The sequence below is a fragment of the Elephas maximus genome, chromosome 9, assembly GCF_024166365.1.
Source record: "Elephas maximus indicus isolate mEleMax1 chromosome 9, mEleMax1 primary haplotype, whole genome shotgun sequence".
In the NCBI taxonomy this organism is placed as follows: Eukaryota; Metazoa; Chordata; class Mammalia; order Proboscidea; family Elephantidae; genus Elephas; species Elephas maximus.
Genome location: NC_064827.1, coordinates 81,854,897 through 81,872,147, shown reverse-complemented (window position 1 = coordinate 81,872,147; position 17,251 = coordinate 81,854,897). Strand labels below are relative to the sequence as shown.

Genomic DNA, 17,251 nt, shown 5'->3' with positions numbered 1-17,251 from the left:
TTTAGATGAAGGTTTACAGAGCAAATTAGTTTCTCATTAAACAGTCAATACATGTATTGTTTTGTGACATCGGCTGCCAGCCCTACAATATGTCAACATTCTGCCCTCCTTGACCTTGAGTTCCCCATTACTAGCTTTCCTGTGCCCTCCTGCCTTCTTGTCCTTGCCCCTGCGCTGGTGTGCCCATTTAGCCTCGTTTTGTTTTCTGGACCTGGCTTATCTTTGGCTTAAGGGTGAACCTCAGGTGTTACTTCAGTACTGAGTTAAAATGGTGTCCAGGGGTGCCATTTTCGGGGTTTCTCCAGTCTCTGTCAGACCCGTAAGTCTGGTCGTTTTTTGTGAGTTAGAATTTTGTTCTACATTTTTCTGCAGCTCTATCCGGGACCCTCTATTGTGATCCCTGTCAGAGCAGTCAGTGGTGGTAGCTGGGTGCCATCTTGTTGGGCTGGACTCAGTCTGGTGGAGGCTGTGGTAGTTGTGGTCCATTAGTCCTTGGGACTAATCTTTCCGTTATGTCTTTGGTTTTCTTCATTCTCCCTTGCTCCAGGTGGGGTGATCCCCATTTATATTTTTAATAGACATTAAAATAAATGCATAGGCCTTGGAATGAAATATTTGCCCGAGCCTCATGTGAATCACCTCCATGTCCCACGTGCACCTCCCACCCCACCCTCTTGCTTCCCCACATGGATATCTGGGAAGTTCCCCGATGAGGGGACGGGCAGAGGCCATTGTGGCTGCCAGGAAGCACCAGCTGGAGGGGCTGAGTAAGAGGTCTGGGCACCAGGTGGGGGCTTAGGAGTCCTGGTCTGTGGGATTTAACAGAAACCCCTGGGAGAGAGGAGTGGGTGGTCCTCACCCCTCCCCTGCATGCGCAGAGGTTGGGTAGTGATTTGTGCTGTCGTTTGCTTAATGCTCATCTCCCCTGGCCTGGGGTCCTTGAGGGCAGGATCCTCTCTGCCCTGACCTCCACTGTGTCCCTGGTATCCACATGGGTACCAGCTATAGGAGATGCCAGACACATAAATGTGTGACCTAGTGATCCCTGTGTGAACTCACTGTGCACCTACTGTGTCCCGTTTTATAGGTGAGGAAACTGAGGCTCAGAAAAGTGCTAGTGAGCGTGTATGTGTGTACATGTGTGTATGTGCTTATGTACGTGTACGTGCCTTTATGTGTATGGTATATGTGTGGGAATATGAGTGTGTACGTGTGTGTACATATGTGCCTTTGTGTGTATAGGTATGTGTCTTTGTGTGTATAGGTATGTGTAGGGGATATATGTGCCTATATGGGTATATACACATGTGTGCATATGTGTCTGGGTATAGGTGTGTGTGTATATTTAATGTATGCATGTGTGTATGCACTCATGTTGGGGTGGGGAAGTCAGGTAGGGTTCACACACCAGAGCCCAACCAAGCTTTTACCCTGTACTGAATGAATGAAAAGCCAGGGTAAGATGAGGGTCAAGGGAGAGAAGCTTCTCTGGTGGGGATATTCCTTCCCCTACCCCACCCAAGTGGGTGTGTAAAGACAGGGAGAAGATGGACAGGTGGGGGCTCTGTCCCCGCATCGCCTCCCACCCCCTTGGAGGAGTGTTGGTGTCTCTGTTGCTCCTTGTCATCTTAACTGAAATCTCTCAGCAGCCACAGAAGGTACAGGAGGAAGCATTTAAGTGGGTCCTTTTTTTTTTTGATTAGCTCCTGGCAGATGCTGCTAGAAGGGGAGCCCTGACAAGAGTGTCAACTCAAGACCCAGCCCTTCAATTTCCCTGCACTGTGGCCTCCCTTCTGCTTTCCACATTCCCCTGCCACCTTCCCACTGAGCATTTTGTCTTTTCCTATTGAGTTATCAGAGCTCTTTATATATTAAGGTTATTGATTCTTTGTCTGATACACATGATGTACACGTACTCCCAGCCATTCATCTTTCAGCTTTTTCTGTTTTTTTTTGTAACATTATTACTTATTTCCTAGAAGTTTTAAATTTTTATATGGTCAATTTGGCCAGTCTTTCTTCTTCATATCTTCTGGGTTTTTGGCTCTGCTTTCCCTTTACTGGTTTTATTAGAAAATATCTCCTATTGTATCTTTTTACCCTTTCTTATTTTTCTTTTTTAGGTTCAGCTCTTTAATCCATTAGAAAGTTCACCTGGGGTGATGGTGTGGGGAATGCCATGGGTCTAAGGGTTTTTTTTTTTTTCTCTCTTTTGGTCTGCCCGCTGGCTCTTCCCTCGCCCTCTATAATTTGAACTCTCAGGAAGGGTGGGGACTGCACTCTGCTCACCATCCAAGGGCCTAGGGAAGTGGGGAGATGCAGTTAACATGGAGGGTAGTAATCCTGGCAGATCAATAAGGATTGGAGAGACCTGGGACTCAATAGATGGTACTGGATAGAATGGGAGAAAAATGTAGAACAAAAATTAGATTCCTAAAAAACGTTCAGACTTATTGGACCAGTAGACACTAGATGAACCCTTGAGACTATCACCCTCAGATACTCTTTAAGCTTGGAACTGAAACAACCAGAGGTCACCTTTAAGCCAAATAACAGATTGGCCCATAAAATAAATACCACCTGTGAGTACTGTGTTCCTCAAAATAATCATCTAGATGAAACCAAATGATTAACATTTACCTTAGACCAAAGATGAGACGGCAAGGGGGGGACAGGGAGGCTAGATTAATGGAAACAGAACAACCAAAATGGAAATAACAGGAATGCTGATATATTGCAAAGAATGTAACCAATGTCACTAAACAATAAGTATAGAAATTGTTAAATGAGAACCTAATTTCTTATGTAAATGTTCACCAAAAACACAATAAAATACTAAAAAAAAAAGGACTGGAGAAACCTCCCACCTGGAGGAAGGGTGGAGATGAGAGTGAGCCCTGAATCATAAAGGAACCTGGAGGCCCCAGCATCTCCATCCTGCCCCTCCCTCAGGGGACACAGCCTGGCAGCCCCTCATGGAGACTGGGGAGGTACGTCAGGAGAAGGGCACTGCTTAACCCAAAGGAATTGTGTGCTAATGGTGCACCTTTGGGCACCAGCCACCATTTACCATTTAGTGGTGAGGAAAAGAGTCTTCCAGAATCCTCTCTGGGTTAGTCTCCCTCTTGCCCTATTCGTGGATATCATCTGCCCTGTGTACAAATGGAATACAAGCAAGGAGTCTGGGCCATTCTGCCTGAGTTCAAATCCCAGCTCTGCCACTTACCAACTGTGTGTCCTGGGCTGGTCACTTAACCTCCCTGTGCCTCAGTTTCCTCAGTGGCAAAAAGGGGGTAATAACAGCACCTGCCTCATCGGATCATAATGACAGCAGCAGCAAACACTGGGATCACACGTGTGATGGGCCAGCACAGTTCTAAGAGCTGTGCAGGGACTCTTTAATTAAATTTGACTCATTCTAATTCGCTTTGATTAATCTGCGTGAAGTACTCAGCACAGTGCCTGGCCAGCCTAAGTGCCAGCCGCCTGGTTGTGGTTGTCATCGTTACATCCTCTCTGCCCTATACAGTCTGTGAAGAAGCCCCTCTGGCCCTTCCCACCTTCCCCCCTCCCTTCAACCCTGTGAGGCACACTCTACAGGTGTTCGAGCTGGGGGCCCAGAGAGGGAGAGCAACTCGCCTGGAGACTCCAGCCTAGAGGGTGGCAGGAGAGGCAGGGAGACAGGGACCTTGACAAGACCCTTATGTTCTCCAAGTTATGTCCTCACTACCTGGCCAGATGCTAGGTGAGGAACCTGGGAGTGCAGGGAGAGTGCTGGGTGCAGTCTGCTGTTATCCCTGTTACTGCTCACAGCTACCTCTCCTTCTCCTGTTCCCTGGACTTAGAGGATGGGACAGAACAAAGACTTACTTCCTTCAGTGGCTGGGGGACGGGACGGGTACACACTGCCTTCACACAGGGGCAGACTATCCAATAAGCAAGGTAAGCACAGGCTTACTTGTGCTTACTTAATCATCTGTAGTGAACAATTTCACATTTTTTTCACCACATCAAAGTCTCTGCTTCTAGGTATAGCTGGCATCTGTCTCTCTCCCAACCCCACAGCACTTTCCTACAGAATCAAAACCGCTTTTCACATTTACAGTCCCTGACAGGGGCGGATGACTCAGTAAACAAGGTAAGTTCGGACTTTATTGGGCTTACTAATCTGTAGCGAACAATTTCACATGGGTTTCACTTTGATGTGGCGTGGCGAAACCCACATGAAGCTGTCCACTATGGATTAGTAAGTAAGCACAAGTAAACCCATGCTTACCTTGCTTATTGAATAATCCACCCCTGCCTTCACGCCCCTTGGGGATGCACACGCTAACCCACGGGGGGCTTGGAGCTTGGGAAAGGCAGGCAGTGGGGAGAGGCTGATGAAATGTCACTCACTGCTGCTAACTCGTAAGGCGTTTAATTAAATACCCTCTTAATCAAGAGGTAATCAGACCCACAGGGAAGTACCTTGAGAGAGCGTGTATGGGTTGGGGGGGTGGCTGGAGTAAGAACCCTAGGATGGGTATAGGATTGGTGAGGAGCAGAGGGAGAAGGGGGAGAAAGTGGATGGGGGGTGGTGGGGGTGCAGAATCAGCCCCTGGAGACAGCAGGAGGCCTTCCACCTCTCCTCCACTAAGCCAGCAAGCATTTATTGAGCACCTGTAATGTGCTGGGTCCCACCCCATCAGCAACATAGGACAGACATGCTACTCTGATGGAGCGTCCAGCCTGGAGGGAAGACAGACACAGAAACAGGCAGCTGGGACACCTAGGGGAACACCTGGATTGGCAGAGGGTTGGCAGTCTTCCTGAGGAGGTGAGACCTGGAAAATGAACAGGAGGTAGGCAGGTGGGGAGGAAGTGTCCCAGACAGAGGGAACAGGATGTGCAAAGCCAGGTTCAAAGCCAGGTTCAGGGAGGTGCAAGTACCAGACCTGGTCTGGCTGGAGCCCAGAGTGTGAGGGAGGATAAGGGGCAGTCACCCCCAACGCAGAAGATCCTCCAGACTCCTCCTGCAATCTTTCCACCAGCAATCAGCTAGGGACCCCCACGTTTGGAAAGCATAGCTCAGCTTAAAGAGAACAGAGAAAGCCAAAAACCATCAACTGTCAGTCCTCAGTTTTTTGCCAAACACAGACCTGCAGCAAGAAAGAAGTAGCTCAGGAACAAACTCACGCACCTGGTGGTGGTTGTCCCTTCCTGTCACCAACCACAGATGCATAGCTCTCATCTCTCCTCTGTTCTCTCCAGGGGGTCACCTTCTGAGCTCCCCAACTTCTCCTGCCATTCTCTCCCCTGCTGCAGGGCTCAAGAGGATCCACGCCCTGACCACACAGGCTGCCTATGAGCTGCACGTGGACCTGGAGGACTTTGACAACGGCACGGCCTATGCCCGCTATGGGAGCTTTGGCGTAGGTTTGTTCTCTGTGGACCCGGAGGAAGACGGGTACCCACTCACTGTGGCCGACTACTCAGGTACTGCAGGTAAGGCTCCAGGATGTAGCAGGGAATGGGGGAAGGGAAAAGGGTAGACCACCAGTCTCCTCACCTGGGAGGACAAAAGAGGTCCACTGAACCAAGCATCTCTGCCCTCTGGGGTCAGGATTAAAGCCTCTCACTCAGAGAGGCTGGTCTATACCTCAGCGACATGAAGCCACAAAGCAGAGCCAGATTGTTCACCCATTTTGCAGATGAGGAAACTGAGCCCAGTGGCAGGAATCAGGAGATGTGGGGTCTGGGCTTTGCTGGGCTTCTAAAGTGCAGTAGCTCAACCTCTTTGGACTGAGGTTTTTCATCTCTCAGCTGGTGTCAGGAAAGCAGGAAAGGGAGTGTGTCAAAGTCAGGAGGAAAAATCGAGGTTGCCTAGACCCCAGGGCTCCATTAGGACACCGTGTGTGCATGTGAGCCTGCATGGACACACTCAGGTGTGGAATGCAGGTGTGGGTGTACATTTGTGCAGTGGTGTACATGTCAGTGGGGCATGTGTGTACACACGGTGTGCCTGTGCTCATGCATGTAACAATGTGGGAGTGCACATGTGTCTATGCTGGCATGTGCGTACATGTGCCCCATGTGATCACACCTGTGTGCGTGCCTGCATAGGTGACTCCCTCTTGAAGCACAGCGGCATGAGGTTCACCACCAAGGACCGCGACAGTGACCACTCAGAGAACAACTGCGCTGCCTTCTACCGTGGCGCCTGGTGGTACCGCAACTGCCACACGTCCAACCTCAACGGGCAGTACCTGCGAGGCGCCCACGCCTCCTACGCTGATGGCGTCGAGTGGTCCTCCTGGACAGGCTGGCAGTACTCTCTCAAGTTCTCGGAGATGAAGATCCGGCCGGTCCGGGAGGACAGCTAGACTGGCCCCTCCCACCTTTCCGGCTCCGCCCACCTTCGGGTCCCGCCCCGACCCCGCCCACTCCGTCCCGACCCACCCCTTCCTGCTCGTCTGCCCTCTGGTCCATGCATGGCTGAGCCACTTTCCAGTCGGGGTGAGGCAGGCCAGCCCCCGACACTAAGACCCCTGGGTGGGTAAGGTCACACCTCACCTTATCACTGCTCTCATCCTGCAGTTTGGCAGCAAGCATTATCTCTTGCCTCTGTTCGTGGGAGGCAAACTTGACTACCAAAATTTTCTACCTGGCCAGACTGACTGCTCCGCGAAGTGTCTGACGTCTCCCGCCAGGACAAACAGGTCTTCACATGGCCAGAGGCCGGTGCCTCCCCCTCCCTTCCACCTCCCGTGACACCTTCACTTTGCCAGCCCATGCACTCAACATTATGGGGGTACAGAGAGTAGGGAGTGACCGCACCCCCGGACTTCCTCTAGCAAATTAGAGAGGGATTGTTTGGGCCTCGCTTAGGCCAGGCTTCTTTGGCTTTCACGCTCAGTTTCCATGGTACCTGGAGATCCCAACTCACCCTGGAGGACTGTGGAGTGGCTGGTGCTGAGGGCCACCAATGGTGGCCGTGGACTGGGCTGCCATGCCCCACCATGCCCCTAAAACGAGGCCGGGGCACAGCTGCCTGTGGGGACACAAGGTGGAGGCTGGTTCCCTGGAGCCCACCCACCCCTACGTCCTGCAGGCCAGGGAGGTCTCCAGCCTACTTGGCTGCTGTACCTGTCAACTGAGATTTAAGTCAGCTCCTACCCAGCCTCCTGCCTTCCTCCTGCCTGGGGCAGCAGGGGACCTCAGTGCCATGTTTTTCCTCCTCCCTCTGGAAGGCAGGGGCAGATCCCGCCAACTCTGGTCTGGCCTGAACCGTAAGGAATCTTTTGATTTTCCGGGCTGGGGCAGGGCATGTACCACCCCTCACCACTGCTTTAAAGGGGTTCCAGAATCCTTGGGAGCACAAGCCTGGAGAGTGGAGGCCTGGGCCTGGAGGGTTTCGTTGGTTGTTATCCCCCGCTCCCCACCCCGACAGGCTGCTGTGTCTGCGAAGAGGCTGCCCCCTGCTGGTGGCTATGCGCACTGCCACCTTTGCCAAACCTGGCCCAGTGGTCAGGGGGAAGGGAGGGCCCCACTGGGCAAACGGGGCAGGGGTGGTGGAGGGACTGAGGCACAAGGCCAAGCACCCCATAGACACTCTCTCATTTAACGCTTCCAACACCTGAGGTACTGTTATTGCCACCCACATAGGTGAGAAGCAAAGGCTCCAAGGGGGAGTGACAAGGCCACCAGCCAAGGACAGGACTGGGATCCTGGTCTGAGTCCAGAACTCCAGCCCTTAATCGCCTGCCCAACAGCCTTGGGTTCCAGCTTGTGGAGACCTGATGTGAAGGAGAGGCAGGGTCCCCAACAATGGGTAGCACCAGCTGACCCCTCTGCAGGCAGAAGGGAGTGAGTGCTGTCCTTTAAAGGCAAGTGCAGGCAGGTGGGGGGGGGGGGGGGTGGTGGCAGTGATGACAGGTGGTCCTGCTCTCCCTACCCTCCCATCAGTTTGTGCTTACATAAGAATAAGAATAAAATTGGGGTCGGCCAGAGGCACCAGGAAAGACCCAGGGTGCCTCTGCCTCACCACGGAGCCTGGGCAGTCCCTTCAAGCCCCGCCTGGTCATCAGTGTTAAGCAAATATTTGCTGGACATGTGCTGTATCGGGCAGAGATCTGGGTGCTGGACAAGACAGTCCCTGCCCTCTGGACACTCACAGCTGGAGGCAGAGATGGCCAAGGAACAGGCGATTACAGACCACTGTGACCAGAGCGGGAAGAGGGGAGAGATGCCCAGGGGCAGATGAGGTGGGAGTAGAGGCAGGGGAAGGTGTGTGCAGAAGGACCACACAAGGGCCAGAAGAAATTCCCACCCTCTGGCACCTCTCTTGTCTTCTAGAAAGCAAGAGAGACAGCCCAGCTTGGCTGCCGGCACCCTGTTCTCATCACAGAGCAGAGGTTAGGTGGGCCCCCAAGTTCCTGTCCCATGAGGTTGTCCTGCCCCTGGCCCTAGGCTGGAGCTGTCTGCTGCTGCCAGCTATGTCATGCCAGGTGCTATTTTGGAAGTACCAAGTGTTTTCTGATCTGTCATCAAACAAACTCCTGGTGAGTGTGATGCTAATGAGTTCACAGATGTGTGTTGCATCAGGAAACACAAAGTGGTGGTGCCAGGGTCTGGCTGTGGAACAGGCGTGCTGCAGCTCTGGGCCTGGCAGAGGGACGGGTGGGGTGGCCTTCAGGGGCCTGGGATCCAGATCTAGCTGCATAAGACCCCCATTCCTTCCAGAGTCCAGAACACCAACCCCACTCCCAGCTCAGGGCCAGCACCACTAGGGCCAAACGCTGGTTGGATGAACATATTCCCCCATGTTGTGGTGGGAAGAGCCAAGGCCAGGGGACCCACACCCCGCCACCTTCCTAAAGGGCAGTCCCTTCAGGGCTGGTGCTGAGACAAATGTTCACCACACACCTGCTCTCAGCCAGAGAGGCTGCAGCGAGCAAGGCCAACCTGGACCTTGGTTGACCTGGAGCTGTGGTCAGCACAAATGGCAGTCACCTGAGACACTCGAACACATGAGTTCTGCAGAACACAGCTTGGGAACCAGGGCCCAATCCTCTCGTTTTACATCCAAGGAAAAGGAGGTGCAGAGAGGGTCCAAGGCCTCACAGTGCGTTGGTGACCCACTGCTGGCTGCAACCCCTGGCTAGCCCTGCCCCATCCTCTGACCAGGAGGAAGAAGGAGATTCTAGGATAAGCAGGGAGGGAGGAGGAGCTCCACTGAGCCCTGAGGGATGAGTACTGGCAACCAGGCCCAGCAACCTGGCTCACCTGGGACCACGGTCACCGCTCCCAGGCTTTGTCTCGCTGGGCCCAGTCGGACGTTTAATGATAGGGCAACTGTGGTCCCCTGACCAAGTCCCCTCCCCCTTTCCTTCTTCCTCTGATGTCGAGAGCACACCAAGGTGGTGGTGGGGGGCTCCATACTGAGATCTTGAGGCGATGCACTTAGCCCCCTCCCCAGAAGCTTCCTCTTGACAAGCACAGGTATGGTGTTCAGAGTCAGCCAGTGTCCTCATTCCTGCCCCCAAACTTAGCACACACCTCAGAGTTGAACCAAAGCCCATCAGCTAGCTGGCTGAGCTCCAGAATCCAGAGGGTGGAGGGACCCTTAGTTTCTACCCTGGTGGCCTCAGTATGGGAGATAAGGACAGAGCTCTGAGTGGCTTTAAAATTGCGTTTTCCCCCTGAAGCTGCACGTAAATAGGTTTTATAATGTTTTTCTTCAGGGCAGAAACAATGTCATGCCCGCCCTCACCCATGCAGGCCCTCTGGCTGTCTGGGAGTTGGGAACTGGGAGCACGATGCCCTGTCATCCTGGGGGATGTCTTTGAGCAGGCAGAGATTTGGAGGGTTAGTGGGGGCGCGTCAACATGAACCACCAACCCGCATCTGCCAATGCAGCCTGGCACCTGGGAGGGGAGGGAGGAGGAAGGGAGCTGTGGCTGTGAGATGGTGGGCAGGGGGGATGTATGCAAGGCCCGTGGCCTAGTCACAGAGCTCTAACCTGTGGAGTTTTGGGAGGAGGGCACACAGAACCCAGAGCAAGGAGATGGGACACTCAGGTTACTGGGGCCTTAGTTTCTTCATCTCTTTGCAGGGACATGTTTCTCTCAAACCACTCCCCAAACTGTGAGTGGGCCAAGCAGCTGGCAGGACTCTGCTAACTCAGAAAAAAAAAAAAAAAAAAAAACCTCAGAGCTGAGATCAAATCCCTGTCGGGAAGGATGGAGGAGGGGCTCTGACCCGAGACCCATTACTTAAGCCTTCCCAAGGCACCAATGGGAGTGCCTGATCCTGGCCACACAAGGCCCGTTGGTGCATGGGGTGCAGGGCTGGTGAGGAAGTTCCAGGGCCAGGACAGCACCTGAGGCCCAATGGACAGATGGATGGGTGGAGCTGGCATGGAGCAGTGTTTAGTCTAGGCTGTGTGTGCTTGGTGTCTGTTCCCATCTCCAATAAAGTCTAGTGGTGATCTGTCTCTGCTCCCTGCTCTAAGCCCGCTTGGCACCCACATCAGAGCCCAGGTCAGACTCCCTCATGTTCCCAGACTGCCTTCTCTCTTCCCTAGAAATTTTTACTACAGCATCCAAACAAACTTTCCTAGATAGTTTTCTACCCCCAGGACTGTCCAGGATCCTCTGGCTAAGCCAGCTCTGGGTTTTGTAAAGGTAGATGGTGCCCAGGCCTGGCTGGCAGCCCAGGGGCCGCTCTGGCAGGTAGAAGTGAGGTCAGCCTTCTACACTAGCTGCACTGCAAGGGTTAATCCTCCTGAGGCTGGGCTTCTGGGATGCCCAGCTGTGCATCTGATCAGTCCGAGGGCAATAAACTGTCCCTGTGGGTCTCTCTTGTGACCAGGGCTGGAGTTCTGAGGAGTTAAGCCTTGTTATTAAGAACTAACAGTCCCTAATGGCTATTTATTCATAAAACCAATCTGAAGCTTAAGGACAAAACAATCCCCTGAGTTTATTTAATAGAATCCAATATTTATCAAGTGCAGTGTTGGAGGCCCTGTGCAGAGCCGGGGGGGAGAACCCATGACGAGTGTGTCATGAGCTCTGCCTGCCAGCAGTCTTGACGTCCTGGCCTCTGCTCCGCACCTGCATGGGGAGGGGCAGCTGGAGCCTCATCTTCACACCCAACCCTGCTGCGCAGAGAGGCCTCAGTCTGCACTACAAGAGATTCAGGAACCAAGGTCAGCAGTTTCCAAGTCCAGGTTCAGAGAACATTAATCCCACTATCTCTTCCCCTCCATGACGTGCTCTCGGTCAAACAAGTGTGGAGAGCCACATGGGCAGACATGTGTTCACAGCTCTGTCGGGGAAAGAGCCGTGTGGCTGTTTCATCTGGCATCTACCAGACGCACTTGACCGTGACTGCTCTCCACATGGAATGTGGAGAGGTTAGAGACCCAGCCAGGGAGTGATGGACATTCGCGCCACCACATCTCTCTGTCCTTCGCCAGGATCTGCTGCTGTGTGTGCAACATGTCACCAAACACTGCGCTCCTCACCCTGAGGCAGCCCCTTCCCTACATCTCCAGCCTCTGCCACTCTCCTACAGGCACTGGAAGTTTCCACTGGAATAAACCCTCTGCTCACACTGCATTCGTTCACTCCTGCTCTTTCCCCAGCTTCTTGGACTCCCTTCTCCTTCCACCCACCACCATGTTCAGCATTCTGCCTGCTCAGTGGCTCTGGAATCTGCCCCGTCTCCACCTCCATGACCAGCAGCCTCATCCAGGCCCCTCCTCTCTCACTTGGGTAGTTCCCCCTCTATCCTAACTGGTCCCCTGCTTCCATCTCAGGACCCCCTACTCTCCATCCCTATATGACAGCAAGAAGGATCTTCTCAAGTAACTCTGACCTTGCTCTGCCCAAACCTCCCGGCCATCCAGTGTCCCTGGGTGAAGCCCACTCACACTCCACTCTGGGCACCTCCCTGGCTCTTGCCGCTGTGCCTCTGGGTGTTTAGACTTGCAACTCTTTCTGACTTACCCAAGAGGCAATTTCCACAGCTCTGCTGAGGAGGCTGACCAGGTCCCTCTGCCCTGCTGCCTGTTTTCCTCTGAGTTCCATATGGGCTTACAAGGGTCTGATGGGGCAGATACAGGACGCTTGTGATGGGGCCCTGAGCCAGCCCACTGGGACTCACGGAGGTGGCCACTGCCACCAGCACCCTCCCTGGCTCTACCTCTTCCAGGCCACACCCACCCTGGGGGGGGGCAGTCCTCCCTTGCCCCCACCAGACCTTCCCCACGTCAAATCCAGAGCTAATTGAAAAGATTCAGTAAACTCAGCCACATGGAGGTTGTTACAGCTGGCAGGGGCTACCCCTCTCAGGGGTGCCAGCATTTTAGCCACAATATATAATACAGCATGGTAAGAAATTGCCCAAGGCGGGAAGGGGTTCAGCCAGCACAACAGGAGCTCTAAGAAGGAATGGCAGTTGCTAAAAGACCCCAGAAGGCTGGTGCTTGCCATGAAGGGCTGTCTGGGCTCTGGGTAGCAGCAGCAGCAGTCACTGACCCATGTGCCCATGTGCCCACCCCTCTCTGCCTCCCTAGGCTTATTCAATCCTCACACTCCAATGACGTGGGCGCTGCTGTCACCCTGTCCACAGGTGGAGAAGCGCAGCTCAGAGTGTGGAGGGATGCGCCCAGAGTCATAGCAGGTACATGGCCAAGTAGCACAGCCAGACTGGGTCAACCCAACAAGCCCTGCCCTCAACACCAGGTCTTGGCTCTCTCACCTGGACAAGCAAAGGGACAGAACTTGACAGGCCCAGGCTGCTGGTCAGCTTGGACATCCTGGGACTCACCCTGATGCGCCTCTGGAATGGCCACCACTGGACCCCCTCCCTCAAAGTGGCTTCCTGCACAGGTCTCAAGTCTTCCCTTGTGTTACCCTGATAACATGAAAGGCCTTTTTCCTGGAAGCTGGCCCTGAATGAATCCTGCCGCTCTGACTGACACAGCCTCGGCCACCCATGAATTTCCTGGAACCCAGGCCTATCCATCAGCTGCCACTGGAGACCCAGCATCTCAGGACGCACAAACAGTGGCACAGTTCTCATCTTCCCAGCTGCTCAATAGTGGCAGGTTCGTTCCCTGGGTGGGGGGCAGAGGCGTAGAAGATCCTAGGAAGTGCATTTGAAAACAATCTCTCAGGCCAGGTGGTCGGGTGGGGGGACACCTGACAAGCCCCTGGAATCAGAAAGTTTGGCACCAAATCAGGCATCTGTCTTGGTTCCAGGTACCCTTACCTGGAGGAGAATGGGAGTGGGTGGGGCTGATGTTGGGCTGAGGAATAGGTGAGGTACATGGTGGGGGGGCTCCTCATACTCACTCCCGAGGGGCCTTATGTTACTCAGCCCCCATTCCAAACCACACCTACCACTTGGGACTTTCTGTGGGCACTTCCAGAGCCACAGGCTTCAGTTCTGAATGGGGCACAGTGACCTGGGCCAGGGCTCTTTCCTCAACAGGGCCTTTTCTTGGAGCTTCTCTCCTGGGGGCAGTGGCCCACAGGGCTCGACCTCCTCACCTGCCTGCAGTCAGAGGAACCCTGCAGAACACAGGTTGGGAAGATCACTTTACATCCAAGGAAACTGAGATACAGAGAGGGCCCAAGGCCTTGCAGTGTAGTAGTGACCCACTGCTGGCTGCATCCCTGGCTAACCAATGTCAGTAGTAGCCCATGTCACAACCAACCAAAACTAACGAAGGCGATAAAATGACACCACCCATCACACACACACGTACACACACACACACACACATATACACACGGGGCTGAGAGAAAACTGGGAGGGAGCAGCAGGCACCTCAGAGGCAGCCCTTGCAACTGTGACAGGAGCCGGTTCTGGCCAGCGTGGCTCTGGTATTCCCTCTGCTTGGCAGACAGGTGTACCCTCTGCCCACATTCTGCCCAAGCTGGCCTCTCGCTCTCCAAAAAAGACGCCAGAGTACAACCCAAGGAAGGAGCCCAAAATCAACCCATGGCTGCCTGTCCTTTTCTTGACCCTGCTCTCTCCAGACAGAGGCATGGGGGAAACTGCTGGGGACAAGAAACGTGCTCACACTTTGTCAGGAGAGGGCGTCAGGCCTGCTGCTGCTCTGCCAGGTGCTCTAGCCCTCCGAACCTCCGTTTCCCCCAAATGGGGGGGGGGGGAGAAGAGAAAATCCAGCCTGAGCAGGAGAGATGGGTGTCCTCGAGGCTCCCTGTGTCCCAGGCTGAGGTCCTGAGGTGTGATTTTTCCAAACCCTCCCTACAGAGCTTTGGTGACAGGTCAGCTGGGTAAGCCCCCCGGGGAAAATCCTGTCTTAGTCCGTGGCCTGGTATGTGCAGCTGCCCTCAGACAATCCCAGGGTGGCGGCAGCCTCACAGCACCTGCTCACATGGCCCTGCTGTGTGGAGGAAAATATAGGTCAGAGGAGAAGCGGGGAAGAAATGCAGAGGCTGGGGTCACAAACTGGTGTCACTCCAGCTGGGCGTCCGCCATCTTGGTACCTCCTGCTGGTCTCCCCACAGGTGCTCCTCAGACACCACAGGGGGCCACCCAGGGCACAGGCCCAGCAGGACACCAGTCTGACAGGAGGAGGGGAGGGGGCTGGGGATGCCTCCTGGGCCAACCACCACCCAGGGCTCCCGCTTGCCCCTGCACTGGGGCCCCTCACCCTCCCATCCCTGCTGTCTGCTGAGGCCCCTCTGCCTGGAGGGGGCCCAAGGGGCGCTCCTGTTATCACACACAAGCAGGAGGAGGACACATCTATGCAAGAAACAAATCATGGGCCAAGCACCCCAAAACCTCTGCAGGATGCGTGGTCCGTGGCCCTGCCATGGGCTGTCAGCAGAGCTGGAGTGGATTCCACAGGCAGCTTCCACAGAGTGGTCCCCAATGACAGTTACGGGGTCCACAACTCAGGCCCCTCAAGCCCCATACTCCTCTGTAGAGATGCAGAGCAGATAAAGATATGCATCACTCCCCACCCTGGCCAGTGAACTCACCTGGGAGTAACTACCTGGGACAAGACATGATGTGTTTGTCAAAAGCCATAGACTGTACAACACAGTGAATCCTAATGTAAACTATGGGGTCTAGTTAATAATGATGTGTCAGTATTGGTTCATTAACTGTAACAAACATACCACCAAGGGAAGGTGTTAACAACAGGAGAAATAGTGTGAATGGTAAACGCTGGTGTCCTCCGCTACGGGTTCCCGCCTGGGGAGAGCTGGGAGCCAATAATCATCACAACCTTTACCACGCTCTTCCGGTGCTCCAGCACCGGACTAATGACAGCCTTGTCTCCTGACCTATCTCAGCCCAGCGAGGTGAATGCCGTCACTCCCCGGCTGAGGTCCGGAAACACAAAGGCACTGCCAGCTGGCTGAACACTGAGGGGAGAATATTCAGTCTCTAGTCTGTCCTTTCCCAAATGGGCATCAGGCACTGAGCTGGGCACGGGGGATGCCATGGTGAGGAAGACAGAGCAAACGGACTTGCTGATGGTGAGGCCATGGGCTCAAGACAGAGATGGCCTTGCTCCAGCAAACAGCCCTGTGCCCCGCTCCCACACACAGTGGATGTCCGCTCTCTCTCCAGAGCCCAAGCCTTACACACCTCCTGCCCAGGTCTTTGAACATCTGCAAGGGAACATTTGAGGATGATAACATCAGCTCTCACAGAAGCACGTGTCCCACTGCTGGGGGCAGCCACTCAGTGACACGTGCCTCTCGTGGATCCTGAGCAGGTGAAATATGGCCCCAAACAACAACTCTTCAACTTACTAAAAAGTGAGTGGCACAGCTGCATTCATAATTGCCCAAGACACGAAGCAACCAAGGTGTCCTCCAATAGGTGAATGGATAAACTGTGGTACATTCATGTAATGGAGTATTAGCCAGTGATGAAAAGAAATAAGCTACCAAGCCCTGAACCTTAAATACATATCACGAAGTGAAAGAAGCCAGTCTGAAAAGGCTACATACTGTATGATTCCAACTACATGTAGTCCTCGACTTATGACGTATTCAAGTTACAACGAACCACACGACCATCTTTTGTTTTGGGCACATCTTTAGAAACATGTACGACATACAATGTTGTCGTGCATAATTTGCTTTTTTTTTTTTTTTATCATTCTCAGGTGTTCACTTGCAGATGTTCAAAGATCAGATTTATAGATAATGATAATGCAAATTGAAAACTAAAAAATAAAGAGGTATTCGACTTATGTCAGAACCAACTTATAACACAGTCATCGGAACAGAACTTGTCATAAGCGGGGGCTACCTGTGTATGACATCCTGGAAAAGGCAAAACTATAGAGACAGTAAAACGATCAGAGGTTGCCGGGAGTTAGCAGGTGAGGATGCGCATAGGTGTAGCCAGGGGCATTTTGGGGGCAATGAAACTATCATGGATGATACTGTAATGTGGACATGAGACATTATGCATTTGTCAAAATCCACAGAACTGTATAACACAGAGTCCTAACGTAAACTATGGACTTTAGTTAATAATGACGTGTCAGTAACAGTTCATCAATGGTAACAAACGTATCACTAGTGCAAGATGTTAATAACAGGAGGTACTGTGTGCAGGGGGATTAGGAGGCTATGGGAGCGCTCTGAACTAGCTGCTTATTTTCTGTAAACCTAAAATTGCTCTAAAAAAATAGTCTACTAACTAAAAAAAAAAAGTGAATGGACTACCACTGGCTTCACAGGTATCAACTCAGACCATGAGAGTGGTCACGCTAGCTGGGCAGGAGGTGTGTAAGGTGTGGGCAGCCTCTCTGGAGAGTGAGGCTGACCCAGCAAAGGCAGGCTCATTAGGATCATTAAAGGTGGGCATCGATGCCTCCTCCAAGGGACTCAAGGGCCCAGGGGCTGCAATTCACAGTTAAGGGTGCTGCCAATCTTCTCCAAATGAGGCAGCCCGCTGGGCAAAGGGCAGCCCCACATGTCCCTCTCATCATACCATATCCTGTTTGTGCTGCGTCTTTTATCAACCCAATCAGCACTGCCCCCTCCTTCACCACCAGCTCCCCAGTGGAATCCCAGGGTCTGGAATGTGCAGCAATCAGGACACACAAGTGGCAAGTATACTCAGGAGGCCTATTTAAAGCAGGGAGAACCCAGGAGCCACATTTCCTGGACGAGAACACAGAGCAGCTCCACCCAGCCCAGCTGAGTCCAAAGATCCACCATCTCACCTGGAGAGGCCAGTAGCATGGTGAGTACAGCCA

General features: G+C 53.3%; 1 protein-coding gene across 1 annotated transcript in view; it reads left to right on the top strand.

The window, feature by feature from the left end:
• The window catches only part of FIBCD1 (fibrinogen C domain containing 1), a 37,428-nt gene extending 31,063 nt beyond the window's left edge, over positions 1–6,365 (top strand). Inside the window, exons 6-7 of the mRNA XM_049894998.1 lie at positions 5,308–5,487; positions 6,106–6,365. Coding sequence (XP_049750955.1) covers positions 5,308–5,487; positions 6,106–6,365 — 440 coding nt within the window. The remainder of the gene's footprint in view (positions 1–5,307; positions 5,488–6,105) is intronic.
• Positions 6,366–17,251: the final 10,886 nt, after the last annotated feature.